Source organism: Microtus ochrogaster, chromosome 8 (assembly GCF_000317375.1).
Source record: "Microtus ochrogaster isolate Prairie Vole_2 chromosome 8, MicOch1.0, whole genome shotgun sequence".
Classification (NCBI taxonomy): domain Eukaryota; kingdom Metazoa; phylum Chordata; class Mammalia; order Rodentia; family Cricetidae; genus Microtus; species Microtus ochrogaster.
In genome coordinates, this window is record NC_022015.1 from 10226015 (window position 1) to 10245125 (window position 19111).

At 50.3% G+C, this 19111-nt stretch overlaps 1 protein-coding gene across 2 annotated transcripts in view; it reads right to left on the bottom strand.

The window, feature by feature from the left end:
• Positions 1-19111, bottom strand: part of Syt17 (synaptotagmin 17) — a 67716-nt gene that overhangs the window by 43186 nt on the left and 5419 nt on the right. For both annotated transcript variants that reach the window (XM_005351049.2, XM_005351050.2), the window contains exons 2-5: positions 19024-19041; positions 18240-18388; positions 10877-11025; positions 9078-9697 (exon numbers count right to left, since the gene is read on the bottom strand). In XM_005351049.2, the coding sequence (XP_005351106.1) occupies positions 9078-9697; positions 10877-11025; positions 18240-18388; positions 19024-19041 (936 nt within the window). The remainder of the gene's footprint in view (positions 1-9077; positions 9698-10876; positions 11026-18239; positions 18389-19023; positions 19042-19111) is intronic.

Below are 19111 nucleotides of genomic sequence, written 5' to 3' on the forward strand. Positions count from 1 at the left end.
CCTCAAACTCAACAAGCAGCTGAGGATGGCCTTGAACTTCTTATCTCCCTTCTTGCCTCTATCACGTCCAGTTACACAGTGCCAGGGACAGAACCCAAGGCTTCATTCATGCTAGGCCACACTTTACCAATGGTTTACCAATGGAGCCACAACTCAGAGCCTTCTCAGGGTTGTGAGTTCATTCAGAGCAGAGCCTCCACCTTCTCAGTGATTCCAGCATACAGCAGAGCTGCAGTAAATGTTGCCCAGTACAATAAATGCTTACTTATATCTTTGTGTGTGTCACCCAGTCTTCCAAGAAAGCTTGGAGGGCAGGTCTGTATTCTGGTGTCTGAGAGTTTCTGTCTTAGACCACATGGCTGTTCAGAGACAGCCAACCCCCTTCCACTCCACTTCATCACAAGAGAGTAAGTTTCATTCTGTACCAACCAGGCAGCCAGTAAGTGTCTTATTGCAAGCACTCCGCCCCTACCTGTAACTAGGCTAGGCTTACCGCCTGGTCTTTGTCTACCCAGTGATCTCAGTGAGGAACCAATAGGGACAGCTCTGTTAGACTGTGCATAGCTGTACCAAACACTGAATATACCCAACTGAAGGAAAGGAAGATTTATTTCAGCTCACGGTTTCAGAGGTTTCTGCTCACCTCATGGCAGATAGGAAGCTGAGTGAAAGAGTGCAGGAATGCAGGAATGGGAAGATAGGGCCCTTGAGGACATGCCCCAGTGATGTGTGTGCCCTCCATCCCCTCCACTCAAGCCAGGATGGCCTCAGGAACCTTTCAGGGAACTGACTGAAAGACGCAAAGGGAGAGGCTGGATCAGGAGACTTAACCTTTTAAACCATTTCCCTCTTCCGTTTTTGCACAGAAAGCCTCTTTCTGCCCTGCATTGCACAGTCACTCAGAGAAACGACTACCTGTCAGGCCCACAGAAATGCATAGGAGGTGCTCGTAGTGCTTTGAATGAGACTGGGCCCCATGTGCTCCTATGTTGGAGTGCTTGGCTCCCAGCTGATGAAACCGTTGAGGAAGGAAGAGGAGGTGTGGATTTACTGGAAGAGGTGTGTCGCTGGGGGTGGGTTTTGAGGTTCCAATAGCCTATACCATTCCAGTTAGCTCTCTCTGCCTAACGGTGGTTGTGGATCAGATGCAAACTCCCAACTACGGCTCAGCGCCACGCCTCCCTGCTTCCTGCCTTGATGGCCACGGACTCGGCCTCCGAAGCTGTAGCAAGCCCCCAATTAAATGCTTCCTTTTATGAGCTGCCTTGGTCCCTCTTCAACATAACAGAGAGTAACTAGGATACTGTTCAATAATTATCCATTGTCTCAGTGACCTGGAGATACAGCAGGGACAAAAGACCGGCAGCGTCCTGTGATGGTCTTTCTAGTATATAAGCAACTCACATAACTGATGCACTATTATGCAATGACTTAACTAACACGGTGGCTCATGCTAGAGAGAGTAAGGCATGCCATGGGAACTCATCTTCCCAAGCGTCCCCCACCCAAATGATGCTGAGCCGAGAAAGAAGGAGAAACAGGAGTTCAGGGGTTGCCATAGTTTACACGAGAAAGTTCTCTGAAGGTCATGTATCAAAGGCTTGGTCCCCAACGAGGTGTTATTCAGACTAGAGCTTTCAGAGCTGTGGCCTATTTGGAGGCCTTTGGAGGCCTCGGAGGGTTTGTCCTTGAAGGAGAATGCAGAACATTGGTCTCTCTCATTTTGTTCCCCAGCCACTTTGGGAGCAGTTTTCCCCTTCAGGGACACCCAGTGTGAGGTGCCGTCTCAGGCCCAAAGCAGTGTCGCTTCAAGTCACTGGATTAGACCAGATCACTTAGGGACCCCAACTCTGAACCACTGCAAATCACAGGGGTGCTACCCTATCAACTTCAGCATCCTGCGTCCTAGATCAAATTGGTCATCACAGCTGCCTCTTCACCCACATCCTCTGCCTCCCTGCCTAGCACAGAGCTCAGCAAACCTCTCTCAGGCAAACTCGGTGACATTCTAAACACCCCTCCTTTTAGGTCATCCCCAACTCCCCAAACCCACTAACCGTGAGTTGGAGCCCTCACACCAACCTCGTATGTCCAAGTCCCCAGCCCCTTGGCTCCTCTCACTGAGGGGTCCTGTTCAGGTCTGAATAGGAACCGATCCCGAGGTCCACAGGCTGCAAGCCAAGTCCCCAGCTAGTGGTGCTACTTTCGGAGGTCGCAGACATTTAGGGCAGGGAGTCTCACTGGGGGAGGTGGGTCTCTGTGAGTGTGTCCTTGGAGAGTGTGTGTTGTGGCTTTCCTTCCTCTCTCTCTCTCTCTCTCTCTAGTTCCTGCCCACCAAGAAGACCCACATAGACTGCTGCACCATGTTTCCTTATCGCTTTCTTATCGCAGTGAACAGACACTGGCCGGAGCCCCTGCCACACACTCTGCCACCATGATGCTTTCTGCTGCAATGAACAGGACCAAGCAAACATAGTCTGGGGCCTCTGAACTGAAAGCTAAGATAAATCTTCCTGGTTAAAGCTGCTTCTGCCACAAAACATCAACAACAATCCACAAAGACAACAAAAAACAAGATTCACTTTGTCAAAACGATGAGAAAAGTGACTAATACAATTAGCTACCTTGTCCCTATTGTTAGTGTATATCTCAAGATCAATAGATATCAACCACAGGGACTGTGTCCCAGGGAGGTTTCATGAGGCCTAGAGGCAGTGTTTTGTTTTTTGTGTTTTTTTTTTGTTTTTGTTTTTTTTTTTTTGGTTGTTTTGGTTTGGTTTTGATAACCAGGGAAGGGCCAGAGACTGGCTTCCCACAGAGAGAGGCCAGTATCAATGGACAGGATAGTCTAGCCTGGGAAACCAAGTGCACCATGGTGCAAACCTTGCTCTCCCTCTATCTAATGTTCTGCCCCGGGAGCAAGTAAAAAGGTAAACCAGCCCGGAGACTCCCAGCGTGACATCTTTTAATGACTTCCATCTCCCTCAGGAGAAAGTTGAAATCCACAGCTTAGTCTCTGAGGCCCTTTCCCCTCTGATTTCTGCTGCTGCCTTTAATCTCCTGTTCCATCACAAGCGCAGATCACATGCCGGGCAAGCCAACTATTCCGGAAAATCCACAGCGAGGTGGTGTTCATCCACGTGTTCTTGGCCTATTAGGGAGAAAGCTGGCGGCTGCTCCAGAGAATGTGTGGAACCAGGCTCCGGTGCAGCCCTGGGCATGGGATTGTCAACAGGCCTCTCAGAAGGCCACTCCAGGGAAATGCCGGCGTGGGGAGCAGGTTAGGACCTGAGTTCTGTCACTTTCAGTCTGGACCTCAAGCCTCCAGTCTCACCTCCATCCCCAAGACCCACTTGGCTGTGACACATGAGAAACCTGTTGCCTTCAGTGCACAACTGAGCCACCGTCACAGCGGGCAATGCACCCTGGGAACGGCACAGATGTGTTCCCATTCAGCTCTCAGGGGACCTTTTGGGTGAGGAAGGTGATGAGGACGGTCATGGTCATGATTGTAGGTTTCAGGTTCAAGTCTAACATCACCCAGTAATTGGGTGGCAGAGCCCAAATGTAAATAAGAAATTCACATTTGGTGTCTGGACCCAGGCCCTGGCACAGAGCTTCCAGGGTATTTGGAACCCTTTCAGCAGGGAGAGTATCTTTCGTATACCAACGAGGTTCTCTGATCACTGGGGACCTTCAGGTAATTTAAGGGTGGGACTGGCTACCAGAAAGACCATGAGGAGAGAGCTGGCGGCTTTACCCCCCTCTGGCCTCGAGGAAGGGTGGCTGAGTGGAGGCTTAGCTCAGCCACCAGCTGACAATAGTTCAATTCACCACACTTGTACCAGAGCACCACCACCAAAACTCACAAGCATCAGGGTTTGGAAAACTTTTAAGCTTGGTGATTGCAGCCGGGTGTTAGTAGCGTGTGCCTGCAGAGGGGTGGAGACGGCACACGTGCCTCCCTCAGGCCTTTCATGAGACATCCCTTCTGCTCTGGCTCCCAGGTCAGATTCTTCACAACAAACTCCCCTAGTCAAGACGCTCTCCATCCTGGTGCCAAGCCACAGACTGAACCTTGCAAAAATGTGGGCTAAAACAAGAAAGGGGCTTTGCCTGGCTCTGTGAGCCTTTCTACAAATGACTAAACCTGAGCACTGGGTCCTGGGACTTTTGCTTTAGCAGTCTGGTCAGCCATAGTGGGAAGCTGGGACGTATGACTGCCTGCACTTAGGGAGGGTAGAGTCTGAACCGGATCAAAATAGAGGACAACTGGTGTTCAGAGAAACGGAGATGTGGTTGTTTGAGGGCAAACGTCCACATTCGGTGGCAGCATTGTGAGTCAAGCAGCTCACAGCGAATGCTCCTGAGTGACACCTCTAGGAGGCGGCAGAGTTAGAACTTGAACCCAGGCCTGTGTGAGGGTAGGGCCCGTGCTCTTCCCCACCACTAGACCGTATCATCGGGAGGTGTAAAGAAGATTAGCCTAGTAGCAAGACATGCATGGGAGTCAGGCAACCTAACTGTAGTCTCCATTCTGCCATGAAAATCTATGTGGCCTTAGACTGGTCACTCGACCTTCCTGTGATGCAGTCTTCTCGCTTACGTGATAGGCAGGTCCATCCACTTTGTTCCTGGCTCCTCCTTTATTACATGCTATACTAGGGGTCAAAGCTCATGCTGGGGTCAGTGAGGTGACTCAGCAGGGGTCCTGGTTGGGGTTTTGTCAACTTTGGACACAAGTTAGAGCTGTGTCAAGAGTAACTCAGTTGAGTAACTCAAGGACGAGTAACCTTGGTTGCTACGTCTCCATCAGATTGCCCGAAGGCAGGTCTGTGGGGCATTTTCTTGATTGCCAATTGATTGAGGAAGGCCCAGCCCACTGTGGATGGTGCTATGCCTGGGCAGAAGGTCCTGAGTTGTATAAGAAAGCAGGCTGTGGAAGTTGGGGGCACACACCTTTAACCACAGCACTCAGGAGGCAGAGACAGGTGGACCTCTGTGACTCTGAGGCCAGTCTGGTCTACAGAGTGAGTTCCAGAACAGCCAAAGATACAGAGAAACCCTGTCTCTAAAAACAAAAAAATGAAATAATAAAAATAAAAAAGGGCAGGCTGGGCAATCCGTAGTAAGCAACACTCCTCCATGACTTCTACTTCCGTGCCGGCCTCCAGGTTCCTGCCTTGGCCCCTCTCCATGGACTGCATCCTATGTAAAAGCCAAATAAACCTTTTCTTGCCCAAGTAAGCTTTGGTCATGGCGTTTGTCACAACAACAGAAGGCAAACTAGAACCACAGGTAAAGGTGCTTGCTGAGGAGGCTCAGGGTTCCAGTTTGTATCCTGGACCCCACACAGCTCCCGCGAGTCATTCTCTGACCTCCACAAGCACGCCATAGTATATACACACTAAGTAAATAAAGAATGTAATTAGAAAATTTAATAAGCTCTCAAGTGTGAAATTGATTTTTACCAAGCGAGGAGGGGCGCACGGAAACTTCTAGTTCCCGTTGCTCTGTCGAGCTCTGAATTGGTCCCCAGAAGCATTATGGGGCTGCCTATCAGAAGCTGAGCCCGAAACGGTTTTAACACACACAGGGGCCAGGGTTCTAAAGGTCACAGCTGACAGCAACTCAGGGCAAGTTGAAAACATTGCCATTTGCCTGGTTGAGGGCTGGATGGTGACAGTAGCAGTTGGTGAGGAATCTCAAAATACAGAAGGCAGTTAGGAGTCTCTGTTTACCAGGCTGTTTTTAGCCATCCAGAAGGCAGGCTGGGGGCGTCTGTAACTCCAGGCAGTTTCCAGTACTGGGTCCAATCAGCACAGAGCACCAAGCATCTCCAATTATTTTTGCCTTGAGAACAAGCCCTGGTGACACCACTCTATCTGCTGCCATCACAGTGGACATATGTCACCAGACATTTGCCCGGATCTATAGGATGTGCGCGTTAACAGCGTACCCCAAACTGCAATAATGACGTGTTAACGTGGGTTTGTCTCTGGTACCAAACACACAGCTGTGGCGAGGGATGCCGGTAATGGGGAGACTGCGTGGGTGGGGGTGAAGAGGAATGCTAGGAAACCTATAAATCTCCCTCTTGATTTTCCTGTGAGCCCCAAACAGTCGTGTGTGTGTGTGTGTGTGTGTGTGTGTGTGTGTGTGTGTGTGTGTGTGGTATGGAGTCGTATATGTGTATGTGTTCCTCTGTGTGTGCATGCATGCATTGTGTGCATGTGGGGGTAGGGAGGTCAAATGTCAACATCCAGTATCTTCCTAAATAATCCTCCACCTTATTTTTGGAGGCAAGGGCTCACTGAACCTAGAACTCACCAATCCAGCTGGACAGGCTGTCTAGCAAGCTCCAGGGATCCTCCTGTCCCTGCCCTGCAACATCCCTGCCAGCATCACAGATACCTGCCTTAAACCTGGGTTTTTAAAAGCACTGAATGTGGCTCCTGATGCTTGCACAAGAAGCACATTCTTAGCTGGGCTACCTCCCAAGCCACCCCTCAAAATTAAAGATAACTGTAGGCAGACATGACGATGCATGCCTGTAATCCTAGCACTCAGACGGCCGAGCAGGCAGACTGTGAGAAGGCACGCTTGAGGAAGAACGGCTAAGAGTAAAGCCCTCTGCATCTGGGTTCAAATTCTTTGAACGCCGAGTGTTGTCAACTATTGTAGAAGGCACAAGAAGTACCCAACCTGATGGCATTGCAAGAGGGAAGAGCTGCCCAGGGGAAGGGTCTTTGTGTGAAGCTGGGATGGCGACAGTCTAGGTGCCTTGCCTGCTCTCTTTTCTCTTCCCTGCTTCAGCATGAAGGCCTGTGTCCAGATGCCACCTCCCACCATGGGTGTCAGAGGCTTCTTGCCTGCTACGACCACAGGACAAAATTGCCAGGGAATTAAGCTCCCAGATACCAGTCACCTTCACTCAAAAGTTCTGGGGATGAACAACACTGGGCTTCTTTGTGTGCCTTGCAGGTTTAAGAACTGGACAACTCCTGCTGTGTTGACCTCCTGTCCATCACACACCCTTCCAGATTTTCCAAATCCCTCCTGGTGTTCCCTGATATAGGACCAGCCTTGTTTCAAGACCTTCTTCATGGGGAATTCATAAGAAAGGGGTAGACCTTCATCTTGGAAGACAAACACACAACAGGACAGTCTTGCCCCCATGCTGGAAACCTGTGTACCACTGGGATATGACATAGTTCAGAAGAGGGTACGCTCAGCATGCACAATGCTCTGGCTTTAATCCCCAGCACGTAACTCACCATAAGCCAACCAGCATGCCTCCCAAAGGCAGCCCTGGGTCACTGAATTCTTGATCAAAACTGCACAGCTTTGAGATGCCCAGCTTGTTGATTTACAACTGCTCTGTCTGCATCTCCTTGGGCTGGGCCATCCTCACCTGTGCAGTGTGAGGTACATCTCTTCCTGCCTGGGCCTTCCCCTTCCCTGGCTGTCCAGCTCTCTGTGTCCCAGGGGATGCACTCGAGAGTACTTAACAGCCTTCTTGGAGTCCCAGCTCAGCCTGTGGCCTCAGGTTGGGGTCCCCAGCAGCTAATCACATCCCCCTCAGGTTAGACATGAGGCAGGAAGTCAGTCACCACAGTGGGCCTGAGAAACATCCACGCATCATCCGTTCCATTGTCCCTATTTTTGTTTCTGGTTTTTTTTTCCAAATCACTTCCTGAAAGTCAAAATGATTGATATCTTTATACCTTGGGTAATCAATCTCCTGAGGAAACTGTTCAGTATTGGTGGCAAAGCATCTCTAGGGTGGCGGGGCCAAGACTCTGTATATATGGTAAGATTTTACAGAACTGGCGCTGAAGGGGTGCCTCAGGAGTCCTTGCTTCATAAACATGAGGGTCTGAGTTTGGACCCCAGAACCCACTAAAAACCCAGGCATAGATATGTGTACTTGTGACCCCTGTGCTGTGGGGACAGGGACAGGAGGATCACTGGGGCAATAAGGCAGAGAGTGACAGAGCAGGACACATGACACCTCTCCTGGTCTCCACACACAAATGCACATTCATACACCTTACACACTCCACACATATACATTCTCATACATAAATCAAAGAGTGAAAAGACTTCATAGAACTTCACATGCACACATATACACTCTTTCTCTCTCACACACATACACGGGCATGCCCATGCACACACACACACCCATTCATATTCACACACATTTACACATGCATGCCCAAGCACACACCTACATGCATATGCATGTACGTACATACATGTGTACACACTCTCTCACACACACAGATGTCTACATGCATGCCTATGCATACACATACACACTTACCCATGAATGTATATGCACACACATACACACTCATATGTGCATGCCCATGCACACACTTATACATGTACACACATATTCTCTCTTACGCACTCATACATGCAGTCCCTTGAATACACACACACTCACACATGTATATGCATGCCCCCACATACACACACATTCACACATACATGTATATGCACACTCACACATACATGATTCATGTACATGTATGTCCATGCCCTTGCATGCCCATGCACATACACATACACATTCACACATGCATGCCCATGAATGCATACACACGTGTATACAGTCACATAGTTGGGGACACATAAAAACCCACTGGAATCTGAACTTGGTCCACTCTAGTTTATGGTGTTTGGTGGTTTATCCTACATTCTCTGGGCTGTAAGACACTGTTCTGGAGACCATGGAGACGAGAACAATTGGAACTCTATGCTGTATTTGAAACTTCATGTGAGCATAATCATTTCAAAATAAAAACAACTTAAATACAAAATAAATTTTTTTGTCTTTAACTTTTTGGCACAAGATCTCAAATAGTCCAGGCTATCCTCAAATTCACTACATAGCCAAAAGTAGCCTTGAACTTCTGATCCTCATGACACATCCCAAGTGCTGGGATTATGGGAAAGTATCACCAAACCCAGGTTCAAAAGAAAAAATTAAATAGTAAAATAAATTAAAACAACAATCTTAAGAAGAAGAATTCCCAGAAGGTGACGCAGCAAAACTCAAGCCTTACCTGCGAGCTGGGGATCAGAGCCTTCCACCAGTGGCCGCCCTTCACCAAGTCCACCTCGCACAAGGGCACCGCCACTTTGCCAATCACACAGTGGCGGGAGAATTTGTCAAAGTCCACCACAGTGAGCAGTAGGGTCCTCCTCTGGGCTTCTAGGAAAGGGATCTCGAAGGTGTAGCGTTCCTCAAACACAGGCTTCTGCGTCTTGCGCTTGACGCCTGTCTGCTTGGAGTTCTTCTGGTCGGGCAGGAGACAGATCTTGACGTAGGGGTTGGAATGGGCCATGTCCTGGCGAGAGCCATCATGGGAGATAGGGGGCGGCAGATCCCGGGCCTCGATCACCCGCACCGTGAGGTGGTTGTGCAGCAGGTCATATTGTGTGCTGAAGTGTAGCATGCCCAGCTGGTACTTGGACATGATCTCCTCATCAGTCAGAGAGTCCACATCATCAAGGTTTGAATCGAGGGAGTAAAGTCGGGGCTCAAACTTCCTGAAGTAGTCATCAGGGGTGTAGGCCCTGCGCAGCACCGATGGCTGGATGGGCTCCTTCTTGGCACTGAGAACCCCAAACTCAATAGGTTTGATGTCAATGAGTGGGGAGCTGGGGCGCCGGGAATCCAGACCTAAACAGCCACCAAGAACAAAGATCACCACCACTGGCCACCCGGTGACATCAGCAAAGGTCCCCAGATGCCCACGCGGGCTTCTCTGCTTCAGTGGGCTCTTCTGTGCACACTGGAAATGCAGGCGTTCCATGAGCTCTGGAATCCGTTTCAGGACCCCTGACACACCCAAGCCCTCAGACGCTCAGAGCCTTTACTGGAAACATAGAGCTGACAAGATGGTTCACTAGTAACGGCACTTGCTACGAAGCCTGGGGGCCTGAGTTCAATCCCAAATGGTAGAAAGAGAGAACCAACTTCTAAAACTTGTTGTCTGACCTCCACATATGCACCATGGTATGCACGTTCACACACACAACACACACACACACACATACACTCACTCACAATCTTTTTTCTTGGCTCTTTGAGACAGGGTCTTGCTAAGCAGTCCCCAACGGCCTGGAATTCACTTTGTAGCTTGGGCTGGCCTTGAATTTATGATTCTTCTAACTTGGGCTCCAAGGGCTGGGACTGGGTGAGCCCGAGGGTGCAGAATGTGTGCACAGGGAGAGATAACTGTGATCTTATTTATTGTGAGAGGTGGTTGCCCAGTGGTGGCTGGAGCATCCCACCACAATCATCAGAGAAACCTGGTGCCGGGTGGCGCTCTAAATGCGTGCCATGCCCTGAGTCATTCGCTTTTTATGGTCCCGGGGATATTAGAGGAGACCTTAGACAGTGAGCTCTCTCCAGAGCCCTGCACTTGCGAGAGTGAGAAGCAGGAGGGAAGCGGGATCTCCCCAGCTGAGGTGTAGCACTGCCTCACTTTGGGAGGGTGACCCCAGGGGCCAGCATGTCTGGGTGAAAGCCCAGTTAGACTACGAACAGAGGGAGATCATGAGGTCTGAGGGTACAAGAGCCCCTTGGTCTTCCTGTCTCGAGCCCTTGAATTTGTCACCCTGCTTCAGGGACCCTAAGTGTAAGCCCTGCTGTTGTTTTGAGACAGGGTCTTAACTCTATAGCTCCTGCTGGCTTGGAACTCACTCTACTCCAGGCTGTCCTGGATCCCCTGTCTCCAACTCCGAGTGCTGGGATTTCTGGTACGAGCCATCAAGCTCAGATAGCTCTTTCCTTATACTAAGAGAATGCCCCTCTCCCCATCGCCCTGCCCAACCATAACCGTCTCCAGGCACTTACTGGAGATTCTCCGAGTCAGGCTGTAGGTAGACTTGGATGTGTCCGAGGATGAGCGTCTCCCATCAGGGGAGTTGGTCCTTGGTGTCAACGGGACATCACTGGCTGTGTGGACGGAGTCGCCATCCTTGTCATTGCTCCGACTGGCTATCCTAGAGGAAGAAAAAGGTTTCAGTGGCTGCTGAGGCAACCCCCAGCAGAGTCCCATGTGGGCCTCCAGCTGCTTGTCCACAGTTCAACCGCTATAGGCACCTTTCCCAGAGCATGAGCAGGCACTCAGTGGCTGAATAAAGGAACTTCTATCTCAGAACATGCATGGTGATGATGCAGCCTCTGATCCACACTGCATCACTCAGAATGATGTATATAGTCTTGCTTTTCACATAAACTGTGAAATAATTCAAAGGTATCATCCCTGATTTAGAAAATAGCTTCAAGTTGGAGGGCAAGCAAACTGTTGCCACATGGGGGCGCCACTGAGGCAGGATGAAGCTGGAGACCTGTCCATCTTGGGTCTGGAAGGAACCATGTGGTTGTTTAGATTCATCTGAACTTGTGAAAGTGCCCTTCTGTTTCAATAATCTCCACGCTTCTGATTTAACACCCTTGAAATAAGCTCTCACAGCCATGCAGTGATGGTACACACCTTTAATCCCAGCACCGGGGAGGCAGAGGCAGGCGGATCTCTGTGAGTTCGAGGCCAGCCTGGTCTACAAGATCTAGTTTCAGGACAGGCTCCAAAGCTACAGAGAAAACCTGTCACAAAAAAGTAAAAACAAGAACAATAACAAAAAGTATATTAAAAAAAAATATGTCATGGCAATGCTGCTCGAGAATGGAGCGACGGGCGCATGACTACAGCGGTCCTGTGAGTCGGTGACTCCAGAACAGAAGTTGGAGGTGGGGAAGCGGTTATGGATTAGCAGCAGTGATGACTCAACAGGATGCTAATGAAGACGAGAAATGCTAAGAAACTGGGGGAGGCATGGGCAAGACTCAGGGACAGATGGCGAAGGAGATGAGAGATGATCAATGAGATGATGATAGATGATAGGTAGGCAGGTAGATGGATGGAGAGGCAGACAGATGTTTTCAGCTGGAACCCTAGCTAGGTGACCCTGGGTGATTCCCTTCCACTCCCTGTTCCTCCATTTCCCCATCTGTAAAATGGGAATAACCACAAGACCACCTCCTCTGGCTGCTAAATTCTCAGAACAAGTCAACAAGCACCAATTGCTACAGGAGTAACATAGCTGGGTACTTGTGTGTTTCAGCTGGTATTACAACAGGGTAGCTCTAAGATCCCCCCAAGTTGGGTCTGGTGTGCACCCGTAATTCCAGCACTCAGAAGGCTGAGGCAAACAGTCCTGGGTTTGAGGTCAGGCTGCCACGAAAGACCTTGTCTCAAACAAGTAAACATCACCATTACCCCAGCTGGGCATGGGTGCTGGGGCAGGGACAGACAGAGCAGGGAGCCCGCAAAGAGATGTAGGAGCCAGCAATACCACACTTAGGGGAATATTGAACACAGTGCACCGTGAGCCATAATGGTCACACCCCATCAACTTGACATTTAAGCCTACGAGGAAACAAGCATGTCTTGAAACAACAACAATGAAAAATGCAAGCTTTGAATTCTAGAGGGTTTTCAGAGACACCTGATGCGTGAGATGAGGCTGACTTGACCTCAAAGGGATGAAGGCAAGGCCAGGGCAAGACAAGCCAGAAAGGGAGAGACACCTGCTGGCTGTGTGTGGACACAGACGAAACGTGTGGGCAGGCACATGGGGACAGGGGACAGGATCGCCCGGGGGCAAACACTCCCTTAAAGCAGAGCTGCAGCCTCTGGGTGGAGACTCCGGCCTGCCTCTGGCCCTGCTTCCCAGCTGCTAGGCTTCACTGTGACAGCCACCTCCTCCCGTGAGAACCACACACCTTCAGTGGTCAGCTTAAATGTCACCACCCTCTGCAGCCACTCAAACTTAAGTGTCTGAGTACAGGGCTGCCTCACCTCTGCGTCCTCTCTGACATCCTGGGCCTCCCTGTCCCCTCTGCCTAAGACGCTCCTCCAGGCTTTTCTTGCCCAGTTGTTTGTTCTTTTACCCATTCAAGTTTTTGGTTCAGTGGCCCTTCCTCCAAGGACCATGATCCTTTCCCTGTGACCACTCCCATCCATCCCTCTATAGCTTTCTTTCTCTTTAGTGCTGCATGCTCGTCTTCAGGGCTGACCCACTGGCGTGTCTTTTACACCCCAAAATCAACTGGGGTGCACACCGAGTGTTGTCACGGCACTCCTGAGCTCACTGACCAAAGGGATTAGGGAGTGGAGAGTGGCACCTACGGTGCCCATGAACACTATCTTAGGCCATTCTCCGAGCAATCCTGCAGCCAGCTGCTAGGGAAGTGCAAGCTTGTGATGGGAGCTGATTTGTCCATTGATGAACCGTAGCGCCCCAAGGGATCCCAGCTATGCTCCGGCCCAGACACGCACTCCCTGCCACAGCTGGGCATGCCCTGTGCAACCCATGAGAGCCATACATAAAGTAGGTACTCCATATATACTTGATGGGCAAACAGCTGGGCTTCCAGTAACTCTCCCATGAGGACCCTTTTGGCACTGCTCCAACAGAGCCGTGTAGCCTGCAGTCACCGAGATGTACACCTGTCCGTATGACATTAATACCCACAAGGAGTGCCGTGTCTCCAGAGATCTCACACAGAACACACAATGGCCGCTTCCCCCACCACATCACTGTATGGAGACAGGCCCCAGATGTCACAGGAGGAACGGCTCTGCACAGCCCTAGCACTTGACATTTCTCCTTCCTGTCTGTTTGATAACATGCAACTGCCCACTTGGTAAATAAATCTGGAGCAAATGCAAGCTGCAGATCGGCTTTCGGAATGATTGAATCCTCTTTCCCCCTTATAGGTTTCTGTTCTGCCTTACATTGTGTCAGAGGCCAGGAACAAATGAGGGGCTACGGGAGGGTCTGGAGCAGCCCGGCTCATCCTGGGAAGCAGAAAGGACATGTACGGCTATTTACGACACAGCTTGTCCAACTCCAGACGGTGCAGTGCACAACACCAGAGTTCTGAGGTGCGCTGGCCCTGGAAGGAACATTCCAGTCCACTTCTCTGTTTTATCTGCACACAGTATGAACCCCGTGCTCCAAAAAGAATCAAGGGCCAGTATTTTTTTTTCTTTTTGTTTTTTGCACCAAGGGCCAGTATTCAATGTTAAACAAAACTGTCTCCCAACTCAAGAGTTACATTGAGGCTGTGTACCTGTAACAGGGACTCTCTGGGTGTCTGGGGACGGAGGAGCATGCACCGGACTGACACTGGCAAGGAGGAAGGAGGTGGCAGCTGCTGAATGAGAACGAGAATCCAAATCTTTAAGCTGGCACTCGAAGCCCCGAACAAGCCAAACTTGAGGCTCCTCTTCCGTGACCCCAGGCCTTCAGTCGTGCCTCCACTTTAGCCAGGCTTCTTCCTTCCTCTCTGGTTTAACACTGGAAGCATCTGCCCCCAGGGTCTGTGAGCTAAAGGTTGCACCCACTGCCTTGCTTCCTACCAGCCATGACCCTCACTTCTCCTCTGTCTGTGGTAGTTGTCACACACTATGGTGGGTGACTAGTTGCCTCATGGTCGTAGGCCCTGGAGGCTAAAATCGCTACCTTCTAGCTCTTCAGACAGGAACAGCCCTTGCCCTAGCTCCAGGTGGATGGCAACCTAGCCCAGCAGCTATTCTCCCTGCCTGAAAGTGGGCACAAGTGACTGGCACAGGATGAAGGCTGGGCCAACGCAATTTTCTGTCTTTGAACCTTTTTCCTATGAAGTTGATAGAATGCAAGTCAAACGTAGCACAAGGAGTAAGCGAGCTTAAGAATGAAGCCAACTCAACGGAAAAAAAACAACAACAGAGAACCCATGTGAGCCCCTGGATCCAGCCAGGCCTGAAGTCACCATCCCTGGATTGTCCATGAGACCCTAGGCTAGGTTGTCACATATGGTATGCTAGGTGTGAAAGTACAGTTCCAGGAGGCAACCTGACTTCCACACCTGCCTTATGTCCTAGATGGAAAAGTCCCCTACTCATAAGAGCCCATCTAAGCTCATGAAGATGACAGTGTCCCCCATGCAATGTGCACTCAAAGGAATAAGTACTGGGCTTGGAAGGTGGTTGGGAGGGTGGTCCTTGTCACATGCTGCTGAGGACCTGAGTTCAGATCCTCATGAAAGCCAGCACCCCTTCTGTAAGATAAGAGACGGAGAGAGAGATGTCCCCAGAAGGTCTCAGGCCAGCTAGCCTGATGTATGTGGTGGAGAACAGCAAGAGGAAGAGGCCTTGTCTTGAGGTGCAAGGCGAAGACTTGGGGTTGAGTTGTGGCCTCCACAAAACGTACACACGTGCACACACACCACATTTGCACCAAAGATCAAGGCTGGCTGTCAAGGACATTGAACCCCACTTGTTTGTGATGATGGCTGGATAAGAGAGCACTTTCAGGGTTCAGTTTCTTCCTCTAGGCCCATCAGGTGGCCAGCAGACTTTGGAAATGACATACACATACGCACTCACACACAGTGCGTGTGTATTCGGGTATACTTTCCCTTCCAACATACACATACGCACTCACACACAGTGCGTGTATATTCGGGTGTACTTTCCCTTCTGTTTTGACTCCAGTTTGAGAATCAAACCTTGAGCCTCACATGCAGCCAACGCTGGGGTCCATCCCCAGCCCTTGAGCTTCTGAGACAGAGCCTCACCGTGCAGTCCAGGCTGGCCTGGGACTGAAGTTCCTCCTGCCTCCTTCTTTAGGACTGGGAATACAGGTGTGACTTTGTACCTGGCTATCAGCTTTTCTTTGAAGTGACTAAGACATATGGCCTTTAGGATCCAAATAACCTCAGCTACTCTGTTACAAGGACCCTATGAAATGGGACTGTCTCTTCCATCTCAGCTCTGTGACCACCTACTAGAAAGTATGTTCTCGAAATGAGTGAAAGGTTCCTGTTGACACCAAATAATGAAAAAGAAAAAGAATTCTTACAGACCTCTAACCCCTGGACTAAACACATTCTAAAGGCACTTCATTCACACTTGTTTGTTTTTGAGACAGGGTCTCACTACATAGCTCAGGCTGGTCTTGAACTCACGCCCTCCTGCCTCAACCTCCCCAGCCCTGTGATTAAAAGCATGCACCACTATAGCTAGCCTTTTTAACTTATTCTTAATTACAGTCCTATGAAATAAATTATTTTACTATTCTTATTCTCTAGATACGGAAACCAAAGCCAAACCAGGGCACACCTTTAATCCCAGCATCAGGAGGCAGGTGAATCTCTGTGAGGGAAGGCCAGCTTTGTCTACAGAGTGAGTTCCAGGACAGCCAGAGAAACTGTCTCCAAAAAAAAAAAAATACACATAACAAACAAACAAACAAAAAATGTCACCCACAGGGCTGGGGACGTAGCTCAGTTGGTGGAATGCTTGACTAACAGGCAAAGGCCTGGGTAAGGTGGCCCAAGCCTGTAATCCCAGCCCTCAGGAGGTAAAAGCAGCAGGGTCACAAAGTCAAGGTCATCTTTGGCTACCTAGCAAGTTCAATGCCAGCCTAGGCTACCACCCTGTCTTAAAAAATAAAAATAAGCGAGGCATGGTGGTCTGTGCCTTTAATCCTGGCACCCAGGAGGCAGAGGCAGGCAGACCTTTGTGAGTTAGAGGTTAACCTGGTCTATAAAGAGAATCCCAGGCCTGTTAAAGAGGCACAGTGAGACTCTGTCTCTCTAAGTAAACAGATGTCCCACCTTTGACCATCAACAAAGTCTCAAGTACTCTTAAGTACTTTTCTAAATACTTCAACAAACCTATTTGGTAAATACTATTCTTTTTTTACCATCTACCGCCCCCCCCCCACTTTTTTCTTACCAAGACAGGGTTTCTCTGTGTAGCTCTAGCTGTCCTGGAATTCACTCTGTAGACCAGGCTGGCCTTGAACTCACAGAGATCTGCCTGCCTCTGCCGCCTGAGTGCCGGGATTAAAGGTGTGCACCACCACCTGGTTTTTTATCATCACATTTTACAGATGGGAAACCAAGGCTCAGAGAAACCAAGCAACTTCCCCAGGGTTAAAGGACCAAAAAGCTGTAGCCGAAACTAGATTTGAACTCATGTAGGCTGACATGACTGTGTTCTGGAAACATCTGAAACTTGCTTCTAAGAAGAAAAAAAAAAGAGCAGGCATGGCAGGATTGCCAACCCAGAGGAAGGGGCTCTAGGGGCTTCTGGGGTTTCAGCCCAAGATTCAGTCGAGACAGTTCTAAGTGCTACCCCTGGACTCCGTTGGTACCCGGCACCATCTCCTTTCTGGGCCTTCCTCCCAGAGTCCCCAACAGCTGTTGTCAATTATTTCTAGGTCTTTCCCAGCTTCTCCCCAGACTCTGACCACATCCCTCTGCCTGCCACAGTGAGGTGGATCAGACATGTGGCCAAGCTTCAAAACTGCCTTCCCAAAATATCTGAGCGACCGGCAGGCAGATGGAGATGGTTATGAGGGCGCAGGAGGGAAGTGGATTAGAAATAAGCCGGAAGATGCCAGTGTGAGCACCACCAGCATTGGGGGCAGGGTGGGCTGGGCACCCCTCCCTGTGGCCCCAAGGATAGCACCACCAGCATTGGGGGCAGGGTGGGCTGGGCACCCCTCCCTGTGGCCCCAAGGATAGCACCACCAGCATTGGGGGCAGGGTGGGCTGGGCACCCCTCCCTGTGGCCCCAAGGATAGCACCACCAGCATTGGGGGCAGGGTAGGCTGGGCACCCCTCCCTGTGGCCCCAAGGATAGCACCACCAGCATCAGAGGCAGGGTGGGCTGGGAACCCCTCTCTGTGGCCCCAAGGATACAGGCCTTGCTCAGGTCAGCCAAAAGACATCATCTGAAAAGTGCTAGCAGCTAAGATTTACTGAGCATCTGCTTGGTGCAGGCCTGGGGTTGGGCATTAGGACAGTCTGTCATGCTGTCTGGGAAGGGGACACTCAGACACTGGTCCTCCTTTGGAGGCTGTAGCCTTCAGGAAAGTTCTTCAGAAAGAGCCCAAGTCTTTTTCTGCTTAGATACTTAGGCTACTTAAAGTGTCCCCGAGATCAGCATCACCCGGCTAGCATCCCAGAAGCTCGGTGTGAGAAGGGCTGAGCAGGTGCCTCACCGCCAGCTGGTGCTACCAGCTGGCCCACTACTGAGGGGGCACAGAGAAGCCCTTCTTGGCTATGTCCATGGTAACTAAGCCTATCCCACCCCACCCTCTGCCCGTCTTGCAGTGGAGAGAATGCTGGGAGGTAAATTTCCAAGTGGGTTACTCACAGCCATGGAGGAGTCTGGGCAGGGAAAGGTCCCAAGATCTCCACTTCATCTTCACTGGACTGGCAGCAGCTGGACTCGTAGCACCTCTGACAGCAATGTCGACAGGTCCATCCGCACAGCAGCACATCAGAGATTCTAGACAGAAATCCCTGAGGCCATTGGGGGAAAGAGGAGGTAGGGAGGAGGGTGAGGAAGAGAGAGAAGAGAGACGACACCCCGAATTATAAGCAACCCATCTGGGATGTGCCCCACCCATGACAAACAGGCACCCCAGAGCAGAGTTGCTCATAAGAGAAAAAAGATGTTTTTTTTTTCCCCTCTCCTATTTATGCACCGTGGGCACGGGATGGCAAACAGAAGAGACTACAGCCATTTGGAGCAAGCAAAGCACTTGCAGGTGTTTGCCTTTGGAGTTTATGTGTGTGCCTTCCTTGACAGGTGGGCGGTTATTACAACACGGAGAGGCCAGGCAATATGTTCTCAAACACACATGCATAGGGTTCTCTCCCGGCAAAAGGGAAAAAAAAAAAAGATACTTCAGGAAAAATAGCCCCGGGACATGCAACTATACTGAGGGAGTCCGATTTCATTGGGACACACATGCTGTCCAGGATGTCCCCTTGGCCAGGGTCTCCCTTTTGGTAGGAAGGAGCAGAAAAACTGTACCCTTGCTACTACCCTGTGACTCAGTACTCAATCATGCCCCAGCCCCACACCAGACTCCAAACAGAAAGGCAAGCATTTGATTAGAATCCAGACCAAACAGATGATTGAATTAACCCACCTCGTTCAGTGGTTCCAACTGCCCTTTTAGAGAGCCACGGTGAAGCCAGGGTGAGGGGCAAAGAGGAGAGAGGGAGAGAGGGAGAGAG